Raw genomic sequence first — 16,390 nt, 5'->3', positions numbered from 1 at the left:
TTGCCCCAGCGCAGTCATCAGATTTTTGGGTTCTAGTAATTTTCACAGTTCAAGCTCTGCTAGAGCTACGTGCTAGATCTGACTTGCATGGCATATTAAAAGAAGACCAAAAAATGGATAGGAAATATGATTAGCAAAAGGAAACCATTTCTTATACTGCTGATGTAAATTAAAAGCTGCGCTGTGATTGGTTACTATGAGCAACACAGATTTTCTTTAAAAGCTCAATCCATGTTAATTAGAGATGAGCGAGCATACTCGTCCGAGCTTGATGCTCGTTCGAGTATTAGGGTGCTCGAGATGCTCGTTACTCGAGACGAACACCACGCGGTGCTCGTCTCGATTAAACGAGCACTGACCATTGAATTCAATGGAGCCGGCAATACAGCCAGCTCCATAGAAAGCAATGGGCTGCCGGCGAGCGCGGGATGAATTTTCGGGAAGGGCTTAAAAATATAAGCCCTTACCTGGAAATCATCCTAAAATGTGTAAAAAGTAAAAAAAAATATATACTCACCTTGTCCCGGCAGAACGATGTTAGCCCATTGAATTCAATGGAGCCGGCAATATAGAAAGCAATGGGCTGCCAGCGAGCGCGGGATGAATTTTCGGGAAGGGCTTAAATATATAAGCCTTTCCCTGCAATTCATCCAGAAATGTGTAAAAATAAAAAATATATATATACTCACCTAGTCCCGGCAGATGGAGTTCAGCTGCGGCCAGCTGACAGTGGGTGTGAAGGGGGTGTGAGTCAGACATGCCCCTGATTGGCTCAGCGCTGAGCCAATCAGAGGCAGATTTCACTCACACCCATTCATGAATTCATGAATGGGTGAGTGAATGCTGCCTCTGATTGGCTCAGCGCAGCTCTCAGCTGAATGACAGCAGTTCAGCACCACAGTGCAGGGGACAGCAGGAGAAGATGCGGCTGTGACCTGGCAGCTGAAGGGAGGTGAGTATCTATTTTTTTTGTTTTTTAAATCACTTTTAATTCATTTCCAGGGAATGGCTTATATGTAAAGCCCTTCCCTGAAAAAGAATTCAGGTGTGCCAGCAGACCATTATCTTCAATGGAGTCGCCGGCAGCAGCAGCGGCTCCATTGAAGGGAATGCCTGCATTTTTATTCTTTTTTACACTAAAATCTTTCTTTTTCAGGTAAGGGCTTATATTTTTAAGCCCTTCCCGAAAATTCATCCCGCGCTCGCTGGCAGCCCATTGCTTTCAATGGAGCCGGCTGTATTGCCGCCTCCATTGAATTCAATGGGCTAACATCGTTCTTCTCTGCCACAGCTGTTACAGCTGTGGCAGAGGAGAACGATCGTTATGCTGACAGAGGAGGGGGGGGGGTCTCACTCTTGCCACTATTGTGGCTTAATAGTGAGACCTCGGAGCCCGAAATGCAGCCCTGCATGTTGCTCCTCGCCTGCCCTATCCATTTCTGTGTTTTTTACATGACTTTGGTGATTTGCTAAGATTTTCACAAATGAAAACCTTAGCGGAGCACCAGTCATATACAAAAATGCTCGAGTCGCCCATTGACTTCAATGGGGTTCGTTACTCGAAACGAACTCTCGAGCATCACTGAAAGTTCGACTCGAGTAACGAGCACCCGAGCATTTTGGTGCTCGCTCATCTCTAATGTTAATGTGTCTTTCGTTCAAGTTTTAATCTTGAGCAATGTAGGGTATGCCTGCTAGCTTAATAATCACATACGTGCAGCAACGACGTCTGCCCTCACATATCTGCCCATTTATGGAGGCCTAACTTATGATGTGCAACCCCTTCCCCTCCGTGCTGCCACACTTAATAATCCCATATGTGCGGCTATGACGTCTGCCCTCATGTGTCTGCCCATTTATGCAGGCCTAGCTTATGATGTGCATCCCCTTCCTTTCTGCTCCGCCACACTTAATAATCGCATATGTGCGGCAACATCGTCTGCTCTCACGTGTCTGCCTGTTTATGAAGGCATAGCTTTACGATGTGCACCAATTCCCCTCTGCCACGTTGCATCAGCGGAGCGCAGGTGCGCCTGCACATCACCAAATGAATCTGTCTTGCCGCACTCTCTAGAGAACTCTATAAATTTTCGGGATAGAATGTAGCCTATGTCCTTCCTCAAGATGCGAGCTATCTATCTCCCTGCCAAATTTCATCAAAATCGCTTCAACGGTTTAGCCGCGAAAAGGTAACAAACAGACAGAGTTACTTTCACATTTATAATATTAGTATGGATGTAGTGCACATGACTGTACACTTCATAATAATATGTGGATTCTGATGTAATGAATACGTATGTCACTTTAAGACTGTTCAATTTATTGTTGGTCAACCAACCTAAGTTATGAGGTATGAGTCAGGTAGCCAGGAGATAGGCAGCCTGCTATTGGTAGATAGATCCTCCCCAAGGAGTTGGTTGAGAGTAGTTAATATAAAAGAGAGGGGTGTGGTAGACTAAGGACTTCCAGGGAGAGCTGAGTTCAGAGAAGAAGGAAGATGGAGTGTTAGAAAGGAGGAGCAGTTGCTGAGAGACAGTGCGGTGGGAAGGAGAAGAAAGTGTGAGTACCCAAAGTTACATAATATTTACAAAAAAAGGAAAAGGAACTAAAGTAAGCAGGGGTTTCAGCAAGCTAGAGAAAAGAGACAAAGTCAGAAGGATCAGAAAGGACCTAATGTAACTAATGCCATAGAAAAGAAGGTTTGTACTTGGAAGAATAGCAGAAACTAAAGACAGAAAAGCAGGAGGGCTAAGCACAGAGAACAGAAAGGACTCCAGTCCTTATTTACTGTTAGAGAACCCATCAGTGTTCAGATAGTATGTCTTCATTTCATGCCTGCACTTGTAATAAGCAATGTAACTGAACTGCCTAATTTGTCTACCTCAGCGTAACGTAATGCTGTTTGTATTGGAAAAAGCTGAAAAACTACGGTTCTCTGAAGGAATAAATTGTTAATGTTTTCACCATTTATTCTGCCTCCTTGAGTCCCTTCCCACCACCAAACATCTGCACTGAAGTATGCACTACACTCCAGGGAAAAGAAACGTTCTATTGTATTTGGCACAGGCCTGTATACAGATTGGCGTCACAAACCTGACAAATAACATCTTACCCTGTCCGACTTTGCAAGTAGCACAAATAGCCAATAAGCTAATTATTTGTTTTTCAAGTTTGCATATAGCCCGTGCATGAGGGAAGCAGCAAGGCCACCACCAGTGATCTGGCTGGTTGCTTATATATAGAGAGATATGAGAAAGAGATAAGAGAGAGATGAGAGAGAAATATGAGAAAGAGATAAGAGAGAGAGAGATATAAAAGAGTGAGAGATATGAGAGAGAGATATGAGATAGAAAGATATGAAATATATATGATTAGTTAGCTGACACCTGTGTGGGTGTGGGAGTTCCTGAGGTCAGAGTCTATTTGGGGTCCATTTGCTGGTTCACTGCAGACTCAGAGTGACAGAAGTTATCTGCCGAGGACCATGACAAGTGTAGACGGCTATGCTGACACCATGTATGGTACGGACTTAGTATGTCTATAGTAACAGTGTGAACAGTGCTAAGTGTTGATGCAAATAAATGGCTGGTATATCCAGTTTTTACTAAAGCTACAGCCTGGATGTACCTTTCTTCAGTGGTTACCACCCATCTGATGGAGGAAAGATGGCAGTTTTCTGATCTAATAGCCCCCAAGTTATCACTGTATATATGTGTGTATGTGTATATACACTGTACATACTCAGGAAAAGAGAAGATGAATTACAAAAACAGGTTCGGCTGTGTTCATGGTTCAGTGTCACCGTAACTATGGAAATACTCAAGTAACTACAAATATGCAAAAAAATACATAAAAAATATCCAATGATATACTGAAAACTTACCAATAACCTTGATGTTGAAGGTACAACTCGCTTGGTTACCTGAACTGTCTGTTGCAGTGTATCTTACAGATACCTCCCCAATTGGAAACATGTGAGGTGGTAAAAAAGCTGGACTAACCTCAATCAATACCTAGATAATACAAGATATAACGGGTGTTAAGACATATGTTACTCATTTTGTGCCTTCCACTTTTTTAATATGATTTAGTTTACAATTATGATATAGGTTACTTGGTGGTGCCCCATGACGTCATCTAGTGGCACATCATTAACAAAATTAATAAAAGTTATACAATACTTTATGTATCCCAAAATGGTAGCGATGAGGACTAAAGCTCGCCTTGCAATGTATAAGCCTTCATATGTCTATGTTGATGGAAAAATAAAAAAGTTATGGCTTTTCAAAAGTGAAGATAAAAAACCCAAACATCGCAGTATCCTTAAAGTGACTCTACTGCTATCTTTTTCACCCCTCTCTGAGGGCAACATAAAGTAGTGACAGTCATGCTGATTACAGTGATATGTCTGCTGTATGGATCCATGCAGTAGTTTTGGAGAAACACCTCAGTGTATATTTCTTTAGTCCATAATAAGTCATAGAGTTTAAAGTGTTATTATCACCTCTTCTTTGGAATTATCTGTTGCTTCTGGAATTTCCCAATTAATTTGAGCTGTATTTTGGTGCTGAATGTTTTCTGCAGTTATATCATCTGGACATTTGATTACTGGAGGTTCAATGTCTGAAACACATAGAGAGATATAATAAGTGAACAGTGTGCATATCGCCTGTATGGCGGTACACAGAAATGGCTTCCTCATGTATGAAATTGTTGTGTAGGAAGTCATGTAGTATATATACAAAGATATTCTTTCCAGAGGCACACATATGGCATCTGATAGAACATAACATAAATGTAGGAGACCTAATATGGGCATCACTACTTCACTGAAGGCCAGGCTTGATAACAACAGATCCTGAGGCTCCATGGTGGTTCCAGTTGCCAAGCTTGAAGGCATTTCCTGGGGTAAAAAATGAAGTTAAAGGGGCTTTAAATTAATAAAAATTGAATACTCTCTTATCTCAGGAGCTCCCCTCCCAGCACTGCATTCCTAGCATGCAACCCAGAAGAACTAGAGGGAGTTCATGGGCTTCACCAGTGATTCTTCGATGGCCACTGAAGCCTGTGAGTCGCTGTATGGTCATATGCACAATGTACGGCACGTGACCACCTACCACTTCTTCCAGATTCCTGTGGTCTGCATTGGGACTCTTACGCTGGATGGAGAGCTGCTGGAATAGGTAAATATTCAAATTTGTATTCATATTAAGGCCTTTTAACTTTATTTTTAAGTCCTGGAAAATCCCTTTAATTATAAGTGTTGTTACTCTTATTGCCTTGTGGCTACCTCTGCACATTGCTGTTTGGACATTTTCACTCCATCTTCCATTGGACATGCATTTAGTCTCATCCCTGGTTCCAGACAAGACAAATCCTTTATGACATCCCAAATAGCAGACTGATCCATATACGGCTGCCTTTTGGCCACAAGTCAATGGAAGTATCAGAATGTTATGGGGTTTAGAAAATGCAGGACAGTAGATTTCTGCAAAACACAAGACAATACTTTATTAAATAGCTATATTCAGTCTATAATACAAAAACTGCACCCCCCCAGGCTAATTTCACTCTTGTCAATATTAGAATCTTCACTCAATATAGTTAAATGCATTGTTGACTGAGAGAAGACAGGATTGAATGTACAACAAATTTTTAGTTGGGCGCAAAATATGTTCGTACACACAGCTCTGAAAAAGATAAACTCTACCTGTACAGATTGGCTCATTTGCATCCCAATATGAGCTTTCTTGGCAAACAAGTTTAGAATGGCCCTGCAATCGGTATCCGTTATTACATGTCACCGAGCATACAGTTCCGTATGAAGTATCACTTGATGAACAACTTATTTTGCCATTTTGAACAGGACGAAGCTTTGGACATGTTCGAACTACAGAATGAAAAAGATTATAAAAGTTAGTAATGTTTTATGAAATATTACATTTTTGTCTTTTTTATCACAAGTTGGACATAAGAAGAGATCATTTCTAAAAATAATTTACCTTAAAAACTTCTGATAAATTATCTAACTATAGACCCTAATAGTTTGAAATTCCATTTCAGACTTCATGGAAGTCCCTAGGCAAGAATCTAAGGGACTTAGTCCACACGGAAATTGGGGCTTGAATTGTGCAGCTATTAAAATCTACGTCTTCACTTTAAAACTGCAAGATTAATCTCCACATCAGAAAAGCTTTCTGCTACAGAATTAAAAATGTTTTGCATAATTATTGTTGCAGATTGTTAAAATACAGGAGATGTAATTCTGCAATTAAAGTCTACAGAAACTAATGCAGTTAAAAAAAATTCTGCAGCTGGGGCTCAGATTATAGCTTTGACTGTAGGATTTCCTACTGTCAAAGTTGCACCGCGCAAAAATCGCGTTTTCATGTGATGCAATGCAACAGGGAGACAGGCTCCATAGGGAAACATGGGCTACAAAACCTCGGGCATATCGCTGGACTCATGAGATTTTTGTGTCGGGTTGTTGCATGCTACAAAACACCGCATGTGTGAAAGAACCCATAGGAAAGCATGGGGCTCTCATACATGCGATTTGTAGCACTGTAGCAACACAACTAAATCGCGCAACTTTGTCGCCCGTGTGAAGAAGGCCTTATGACTCAAAGTTGAAGGGCAAAAGAACCTGGAGTACTGTAGGTAATAATCAGTGTATAGTGTTGGAATAGAGGTGTAGGCTCTACTCATGGGTAAAAGGTTAAAACCAAGTTGAGTTGGGCCCTTCTTTCCAGAACTTAATACAAAAAAATTAACATACACCACAACCCTGTGTAAAGCACATTAGACAATGTTTGACACCAAAATCCGACTTAAAGGCTCAATTACTAATATACGTTTGCTAGATAATTCTCAACTCGGTCGGTTACATAATAAATTTTACTTTATGGCATGTTGTAAACATAAAATGCAGAGTCAAGGGTTTGGAGATAAAATTATATACAATATAATAAAGATTTGGCATAGAATTTTGCTTTAATTTTGGTCTTTTAAGGCCCATTTACTTGCAAAGATAATCTTTCAATTGATTGAAAGACTGAAAGTTTGAGCGATCTTTTACATAAAGTGTTAATGGCCACTGGTGGCCATTAACACTTTATCATCTTCATTTGCATGTAAATGGGCCTCAACAAGGTGTTTGCAGAGCCCAGCCTGTGAATAATCACACACCCAGCTGTGAGCACAGCTGTGTTGTATTCGTGACGGGTGTCGACAAAATACAATGTTAACTGCCGACTCCCCAAGGAGATAACAACCTGGGGTCTACAGACAGATAAAGCAAAGTGCTTTAGCTCCAGTAGCTAAACGATGGATTTTAAGGTCAAACGAAAAGTGCCCGATGCCTGCGTTTACATGTAACGATTATCAATCAAATTCGGTTATTTGAACTAATTTTGAGCAATAATTGTTGCATATAAATGGGCAGAAAGGATGAATATATGTTGACTGGGTGAGTCAATGTCTTACCATGAAGACATAACCCAATCATTTCAACTGGAATAATATCACAATTCATAAATTCATCAACATAAAGCAACTGTAAAAATGGCGATTTTAATGGCAATCCATACAACACCTACATAAATTTCTGACAACTCAATGCATAGAACTAAACGAACAAAAATGAATGATAATCGTTAAGTGTAAAACCCAGCCAACAATTGAACGTCAAACGATACATCTTTTTCGGTCAACGTTCATTCTACCCAATCATAAAAATCATCATAGGCTCCTTCACTAATCTTTCGATCTAAATACCAATCATTCAATTGTTTTCATTCACTTCAAAGTGAATATGAATGACTTAACGATATCTCATTTGGACGAGCCAACGATGTATCTGCCTGTATAAATAGAGTAAACTCTAACACCATTCGTTCATTCAAACGAGAAATCGGCAAGTCTAAATGGACCTTCGGTGTTCTTAAGAATTGGTTACAACTGATCCTGTTTATGAAAATGTCTATTAAAAATCTCCACTTTAAATGATATTGGCAACGACACAAATCCTCCAGATGTTTTTAAGGAAATTCTAAAAACATGCAAAACAACAGCTTAAGGCGTGGAGTTTGCTTCTTTTTAGCCATTTAATCCCCATTCATGTGATAAAATGATAAATCGCTGTATTCACACGCTCTTTGTGACGGCTTAAATACTTTGCCAGACTCTCATTCTCAGATAGCGGAGGAGCCCTAATTGTTACGGATCCCTCTGATTCTAGGTCAGCGAGTTAATTAGAATCATGTTTTGTTGTTTTAACCTGATTGTGTAATGACTGAATGCCTGACATTGAATTCTTGTGGCTACTTTGTCTTCTTAGCCAAAGATAAAAGTTTATTCATTGCTATCTTACCTCTGCAGGTGGTTTCAGAGCCGGACCACAGTCCATTTGGTTGACAGAGTCGAATGCTACTTCCAACTAATTCATACCCTGTCTTGCATCGGATGCCACAGGCTGCATCAAAGTGATTGTTGCAGATGTTCTGGATGAAATAGCCATTCTCCGGGGGCAACAACTCAGGGCAGCGCACAACTAATGATGTTTGGAATACAAAAACAAGCGTTATGGGAGAGAGATTTGCATTCCCATTAACGGAGATGAAATCTGCGACGAGTTACCACAAGCTTCATATGCAGGAGGAAAATGCTTTCAATTTGTATCTTTGTGTAGTTTCTATGCGTTTATGTAATTAATGTTGTCATCAGCAGAGGTTAACATAAGGCTGTAAGGAAACCAGACAATGCAGTGATAGATTAGAAGAGCAAAGTGGGCAAACGTTGGATGCTGTAGTGTATTTGATTGCCTACAGCATGGATGTATAATGCAGCGTATGAATTACACGGACACAAATCCTACTTTACAGTGGAATACATTAAAGTGGATTCAATGCTGATATACGGCATCGGTTATCACGTTGTAAACACATTCTGTAGTTTATTTCCAATGCGCCGGTCTTCACGAGGAGCAATTTTAGGTGTATGCTTTTTTTTCTTGGGTTTCTTCGTAAGGGCTCATTCACAAAAAGGAATTTGCGCAGCTAACGCACACACGCAAACAAAACGCTACTATTAGAATCAATGATTTCCTATGGAAGAATTCCGAAGAAGGAATTCTAGGTGCAAGAAAAAAAAAAACACCCAAAGAAATAGGACATCAACGACTGAAATTCCCTGCTGCGCAAAAATATAAGTCTTGGCCTATGTTTGGGGAGCACAGTGCAGGAGTGTCCATAGACTCCTATGAGAAGTGGAAAAAAAGGGAGGGGGGGGTGAGGGATATTAGCAGCTTTAATTTAACATTCCCATTGTTTAGCTTAAACTGCTAAACAATGAGAATGGAGGGGTGGAGGGGGATTAGCAGCATTAAACTAAACATCCCACTGTATGTAGTGTACTGAAGGTTTGTGTTGGCTAGACGAAATAAAAATCTTTCTCTCTTTCAGCAGCGCATTTTTTCGGTAACATGCTGCTCCCCATCGTGTGAATGGGCAATTTTAATGCTAATGAGGCTTGTGGAAAATTGTCCATTCACGCGATTTCTATGTGAGATTGCAACAATTTTTTTGCGCAGCTAACCTCTGTGCGATTTTGACGCCCGTGTGAATGAGTCCTAAGGCCGAGGTCAGACGAGCGTGGTTTACATGCTGATAAGCAATGTGTAAACCACTCTGCTGTCATCCTGAAAAGGATTGCGTGACCGGGGCAGTCTCCAGCTCCAGGGAGCAGACCGGTCGCACATCCGTTGTGTGGACTGCATGCTTCCATGGCTCCTATAGGAGCCTATGGTAAGCACCCTGGACAGCGCGCACCACGGAGCTGACAGGCGAGTCGGCACTCGCTGTCCATTCTTTTTTAGAAGCGCAGATTCTGCACTTCTAAAAAGGGTGCATGTGAGCACTTCCATAGCAACCTATTGGTTGCTGTAGAAGCGTGGTTAACACACTGCTGTAGCAGCATGTAAACCATGCTCATCTGACAAAGCCCTAAGGGTAGTTTTAGACGTAAAGATTATCGTTCAAACATATTGTTCAAATAAGCAACAGTGAATCATTCGGTCTAAGGCCTCATTCAGACGAGCGTGTGTTTTGCGCGCGCATGATGCACGCTTCTAAAAGGACCAATAGATTCCTATAGAAGCGTTCATATGTGCAGAATTTGAAGGGCAAAATGGCGCACACCTGAAAAAGATAGGACATATGTGCGTGTTTTGCAGGACTTTACATTGACTCCTATGGGAGCAGGAGTTAATGGAAACTCCTGCGCTGCCAATTGCATCCCTGCTGCTTACAGCAGGGCATTTAAAAGGTGCTTCTGGCCAGCAGCACCTTTTAAATGTCCCACTGTTAACTCCTTAGTCCCCGCGAAGAAGAGGGGATTCCCCGAGGGTTCCATTAATCCTTGCAGGAGTCCCCTCATCACTGAAGACTGTGACAACACTGTCACAGTGTTCAGTGATGATGGAATTCCCCGTGGGGATGACAGAAGCCCCTGCAACAGCTGTCACATCTGTAGCAGAGGAGTGCAATGCTATCCAATTGCTTTCAATGGGGCCGATGCTGCTGCCGCCCTATTGAAAGCAATGGGGTGGAGGCAACCCCCACAGAGATAATTTTCAGGGTAGGGCTTATATTTCAAGCATCCCCCTAAAATCATTGCTACGGGGAGGCCTTCATCACAGCACTCTCAATGGGGCGGCAGCAGCAAAACACACGCTCGTCTGAACAAGCCCTTACTAACCCCATGGATTTAGGCTTTACTCATATTAGTGTCATGGACTCCATTTGCAAGGGAGCCATGGCATTGTTTTCAAACATATACCTGCAAGTTCCGTAATGAGTGACAGAATAGCGCTCCAATAAGTCCCCGTATGTATGATAATAGTTGTTCTTGGCGCACAATAGCCTAAAGTGCTCACAATAACAGTTGCAGCCCTCTGCAGGCGAGTATTGTCATGTAGGACTCACGAAGAAAAGCCAGAAAAAAACACAATGGAGAGTAACACATTGTTACTTGATGGTATTTTGTATGACAAGGGTAAATGTTCTCTCCATTTTATCTCCACTCTTTGGGATTCCATTTGGTTTACATTACTTTTTACTATGTTTTTACCATATTTTACTAAAATATTTTTACGATATTGATTCTCTATAAAGTGCGATTTTAGTCCCTTTATTTTTATGTATGGCATATGATTTACATAGGTTTTTATTATATTTACCGGACAGTGCTTATATTGTTTCTATTAAAATAAGTGTGATTTTATGCATTTTATATACCATTTTATATACCATATGGTTTGGGACCACGCTTTCCAGTGTGCAAAATCTCACGAGAATTCCCTTTGCTCAAATTCCAAAATCCCTCCTGCTATACCTCAGCTTTTGGATCACACTAGCGGAACATCCGCTTGCTGGAACGCACACCAACTTCCGGTCACATGGACATTGTTCATGTCAGTTCCGTTCACTTTGGTGCGCCTTTTACCCGTTAAAAGCTCAATCGAAGACCATATCACTTCTGCTATGTATACTAGAGATGAGCGACCACGCACGGATAAGTCAGTTACTCGAGCGAGCCTCGCTCTTCTCGAGTAACTGCATTCTTGCCCGAGCGTGCTCGGGGGAGGGGGGTAGAGAGATCTCTCCCACTCTCATCCCCGCTACTCCCCTCTATCCCCCGCTGCTCCCTCGAGTACGTTCGGACAAGAATGCACTTACTCGAGAAGAGCGAGGCTCGCTCGAGTAACTGACTTATCCGAACGTGCTCGCTCATCTCTAATGTATACTTGTCACATGGACGCGGTAGTTGCTGCTTGATAAAGGGGAATGGCATAGTCCTAAATCCCCCAAAACAAGTTGCAAAATTAAACCTTATTTTTTATTCACTTATTTTACTTATCTTTTTTTTATGCCAGTGCCCATAGGCCTATGCCCCTCCCTGGTGAAGAAAGTAATCTACCATTCAATCTTCTCACTTACTAATCAGATTTCCTTGAGAATGTATTCGTGAGCGCTTTGTGCCTTTTTTTGTTTTTTCATCCTACTAACAATGTACAGTAAGTCGGAGCTGCTGACAGAAGAACGCTGGGACCCCAAGATATTAAAGAATACTTTACTGGCAACATATTTCTGAGTCGTACTAACTCCTTTCTCAAAACAAACCAAGTTTTGCTTAAGAAAGGAGTCAGTATGAGTCAGAAACTTGTTGCAGTAAAGTATTCTTTAGTATCTCATGGTCCCAGCGTTCTTCTCTCTGACTTACTCTCTATTGTGTTTTTTTTCCTGGACCTGCAAGTCCTGACAGCCTCAACTTTAATGGGGCTCGTCAAGGTTTCATTACTGCAGACTGCACTATTCTTTCTGTCAAAAAAACTGGAAAGCTCGAAAGAAAGTCTGATGGATCCCACTGACACAAATGAGAAGAGATGTTTATAACGGGTCTCTTTTTACTTAATAGAATATTGCAGCTGAAACCAGCAATTGTGAACAGAGAATTAAACATGTGCTATCCCCCCACAGCGCAGGCCATAGCATACATGATGATATTATAAATATGGAGAGTTTCTTCTTGAAAACTATGATTTAAAAATGTACAATTCTTCTACAAAGTACATTTTAACAAATAAAGGAAAACATGAAACCCCTCAGTATCCAAGTAGAAAGTGCATACCATGGAGAGCACGGTCCTCATTACGACTTCTTCACACGTCGGTCTGTGTGTTTTCTACTTATATACATTGTTACTTTGTCTATGTGATGACACTGAGCACCACAATGTGCGGCTACAAACGGACCTGGATAAACTGGGGGCTTGGGTAGAAAAATGGCAAATGAAGTTCAATATTGATAAATGTAAGGTTATGCACATGGGCAGGAGAAACGGATGTCACCAATATACACTTAATGGGGTACTGCTAGGGAAAAGTGAGATGGAGAAATACCTGGGGGTACTAGTGGATTGTAGATTAAACTGGAGTAACCAATGCCAGTCAGCTGCTGCAAAAGCTAATAGAGTCTTGGGGTGCATTAAAAGAGGTATAGGGGTGAGGGACGAGAACATTATCCTTCCACTATATAAGGCACTTGTCAGGCCTCACATGGAATACTGCGCACAGTTCTGGTTACCGGTGCTCAGGAAAGATGTCACAGTGCTTGAGGGGATTCAAAGAACAGCAACTAAATTAATAAACAGAAGGGGAGGACTGGAATACCCAGAGAGGCTATCAAAATTGGGATTATTTACCCTGGAAAAAAGACGGTTAAGCGGCCTATGTATAAAAAAGAGGCCTATATACCTATGTATAAATATATTAGGGGACGATACAAGGATCTCTCCCATGATCTGTTTTTACCCAGACTGCGATGGTAACAAGAGGGCATACTCTATGTCTAGAAGAAAGCAGGTTTCATCACCAACATAAAAGGGGGTTCTTTACAGTAAGAGCAGTGAGACTGTGGAACTCTCTGCCTGAGGACGTGGTGATGGCAAAATCCACAGAGGAGTTTAAGAGACGACTAGATGTCTTTCTAGAGCACTATGATGATACAGGATATAGACATTAGGTAACCAGCAGGGTTATTTATCTCAAATGTTGATCCAGGGATTACTCTGGCTGCCATTATGGGGTCAGGAAGGATTTTTTTTCCTCCATAGGAGCTAATTGGCCCGTGGGGGGGTTGCCTTCCTCTGGACCAACAAGGGGGTATTTAAAACAGGCTGAACTAGATGGACATTGTCTTCATTCAGCCTATCGTACTATGTTATGTTACACAAGCAGCTGGACCTATTTCCACCGACTGTTCTGAAATGCCATGTAAGGTCTAGTGTCGATGCCTACTCTACTCTTTGTCATGGAAAGAATCCACATAGCTGCAGTAGACTTCAGCTACAGGATCCCATTTAAATCAGTGAGTACTATTCTCTGCGTATGGCACCTGCAAATTTTCTGTGTGTAAATACGCGAGCAAATACGCCTTTATGACGCCGCGCTTTGGGTTCGCACATTGTAGAATTTCTGTGGCGGAAAATCTGCTGTACATTTCCTGTGGATCCACGTCAAAATCCACGTTTCAGTTGAAGGTTTGAAATCTGCTGTGGAATTGTATGAAAATCTGCACAATATGCTGCAAATTTTTACATGGATTTTGGTGTGGATCTTTCCACAGGGGGGAAATTGACACCATATCCGCTACAATTACTAGCTTGCAGATGACCAGGATAATGAAAAGGTTTGTTCTACCTTTGCAGATTCGACCTTCTTCTTCATACCCCTCTTTGCATACGCAGTCTTCCACTGATGTGCTGCCTGGTGGTGACGTGTGGTTGGGATCGGGACAGGAGATGCAAGTGCTGACTCCGCCAGGTTTACCCTCTGGCTTGTAGGTTCCAGACGGACAAGCTGTTAAACATATATTTAATGAAATTCCCCAAAATAAGAAGACAACATATTCATTTTCATTGTTTAGCAGATTATATAAGACTCAGCATTAAATTGATCAGAAACCAGTCTAGACATTGTTAGTAGGCAAACGACTGAATGCCAATGGCTGACTTTCAATGGACCATATAGAGATGAATAGATATATTTTTCTTTAGCTTGCGATGTGATGTTGCAGTGGGATGTGCTATCAGGGTGGTTTATTTACACTCTTAATTACTATCTAATGGGTTTTGTTGTGTTATGGTAAGAGAACAATAGCTTTTTAATGACATAAGATACTTTTCTGCGCCGTTCTATCACAGTCAAGCTAAAGTTTGCTGCATCTGTACAAAGACCCAAGTTCAGCAACCATCACACCTGTGTTTCAATGGCGCATAGTGGTCATGAACACTAAATTATCATGCTAAAAGTCTAATCAAGGGTTGGCCAAATGGAGTGGCAGTCATGTGACTATAAACCCTGCCAGCATTCATTTTTCTTGCAAATTAGCACATTCTAAAATTGCTTGCAAATGGCTGTATAATGGCTGCAGACATGTTTTACAGGGAGCCACCTTATTTTTTGGCTCCCTCTATCAGTAATCCTGTGATACACTGACATGCTAAAAGTCATGAGACATGAACTAATATCATGTAGGACTCCCTGTAGCCTGACTAAGTGCGGCAACTTGATCATGGCATTGATTCCACAAGTGGAGACAAGACATCTGGGTGGGTGTTGAGCCATGCAGTCTGAATAGCCATCCACAGCTCGGTGGAATTTGTAGGGGCAGTTCCTACCATTTATAGGAACTCTCCAGAATGCTCCTTAAACTAATGAGGTAACTGAGGCCCAATGGCATGGTGCATTAACCTGCTGGAATATCCCACCGTTGGGGGGATACATGACGTCCATAAAGGGCTGAAAATGCTCACCAAGCAGGGAAACATAGTAACGTGTTTAGGAGGACCAGTGGACCCAACCCATGCCATGAGGCCATGAAAACACACCTTACACCAGTATGGACCCACCACCAGCCTACACAGCACTTCATTGACAACTGTGGTACATCGCTTCATGGGGTCTGTGCCACACACGAACCTTACCCATTGGCACCATGACTCATCAGACCATGCCACATGTTGCCAGTCTTCTTGGGTCCAGTTAGCAACCTCCCAAGCTCAGGGGAGGTGCTGTATCTGCTTTTTTGTTGTATTAACAAAGGCACTCTGGTGAGTATTCTGCTCCCCTATCGCACAGAAGCTAAAAAAATACTGTACTAATCTGTGGGATATATGTGCAGGGCCTATTACATTGAATATGGATGTGATTTCTTCCAGAGTTGCGATTATGATCATTAAGCACCTGAAGATGACCTCTGCACTGTCCACTATGGGTGGGTACACATGTGATGCTGTGAATCATGAAATGTTAAATGCCCGCAAAACTTTGCAAATGAAATGTCTCATCCGTCTGGCACCAACTATTATCTATCATGCCTTGTCCAAACTCAATGTCATCTTGCTATGAGCATCCTGACTAGTGTTCAACCTCACTCATAAGATAAGACCTCATAACTTATACAGGTGTGAACATACACAAGCCATCACTTGATGTAACACCATTTCATGTTCAATTTACATACTGCTATCCCATGACTTTTGTCATGTCACTCTAGTTTTACCCAGTTGCCAGGGCGTGAGGCTAAAAATTATGTGCAGGCATAGCAAAGTGACAAAATCAGCCGTTACCCACTGAATTAATCCAATAAATAGTGGCCTATATCAGAAGCGTAACTTGAAGCTCCCGGGCCCCAATGGGAAACCTGTAACAGGGTTTCCAACTATAATGCTTTATTCATAGTACTGGGCTCCCTATATGGAGAAGAGAGGCCTAATGGGCCCGGAAGCAACCACATCCTCTGAATCCCCTATAGTTACGCCCTGGGCCTAT

General features: G+C 41.7%; 1 protein-coding gene across 2 annotated transcripts in view; it reads right to left on the bottom strand.

The window, feature by feature from the left end:
* SVEP1 (sushi, von Willebrand factor type A, EGF and pentraxin domain containing 1) overlaps positions 1-16,390 on the bottom strand; it is a 293,083-nt gene that overhangs the window by 191,478 nt on the left and 85,215 nt on the right. For both annotated transcript variants that reach the window (XM_066604385.1, XM_066604384.1), the window contains exons 4-9: positions 14,258-14,416; positions 8,372-8,551; positions 5,711-5,890; positions 5,291-5,488; positions 4,505-4,623; positions 3,884-4,013 (exon numbers count right to left, since the gene is read on the bottom strand). In XM_066604385.1, coding sequence (XP_066460482.1) covers positions 3,884-4,013; positions 4,505-4,623; positions 5,291-5,488; positions 5,711-5,890; positions 8,372-8,551; positions 14,258-14,416 — 966 coding nt within the window. The remainder of the gene's footprint in view (positions 1-3,883; positions 4,014-4,504; positions 4,624-5,290; positions 5,489-5,710; positions 5,891-8,371; positions 8,552-14,257; positions 14,417-16,390) is intronic.

Source organism: Eleutherodactylus coqui, chromosome 5 (genome assembly GCF_035609145.1).
Source record: "Eleutherodactylus coqui strain aEleCoq1 chromosome 5, aEleCoq1.hap1, whole genome shotgun sequence".
In the NCBI taxonomy this organism is placed as follows: Eukaryota; Metazoa; Chordata; class Amphibia; order Anura; family Eleutherodactylidae; genus Eleutherodactylus; species Eleutherodactylus coqui.
This window is presented reverse-complemented; position numbering and strand designations above follow the sequence as displayed.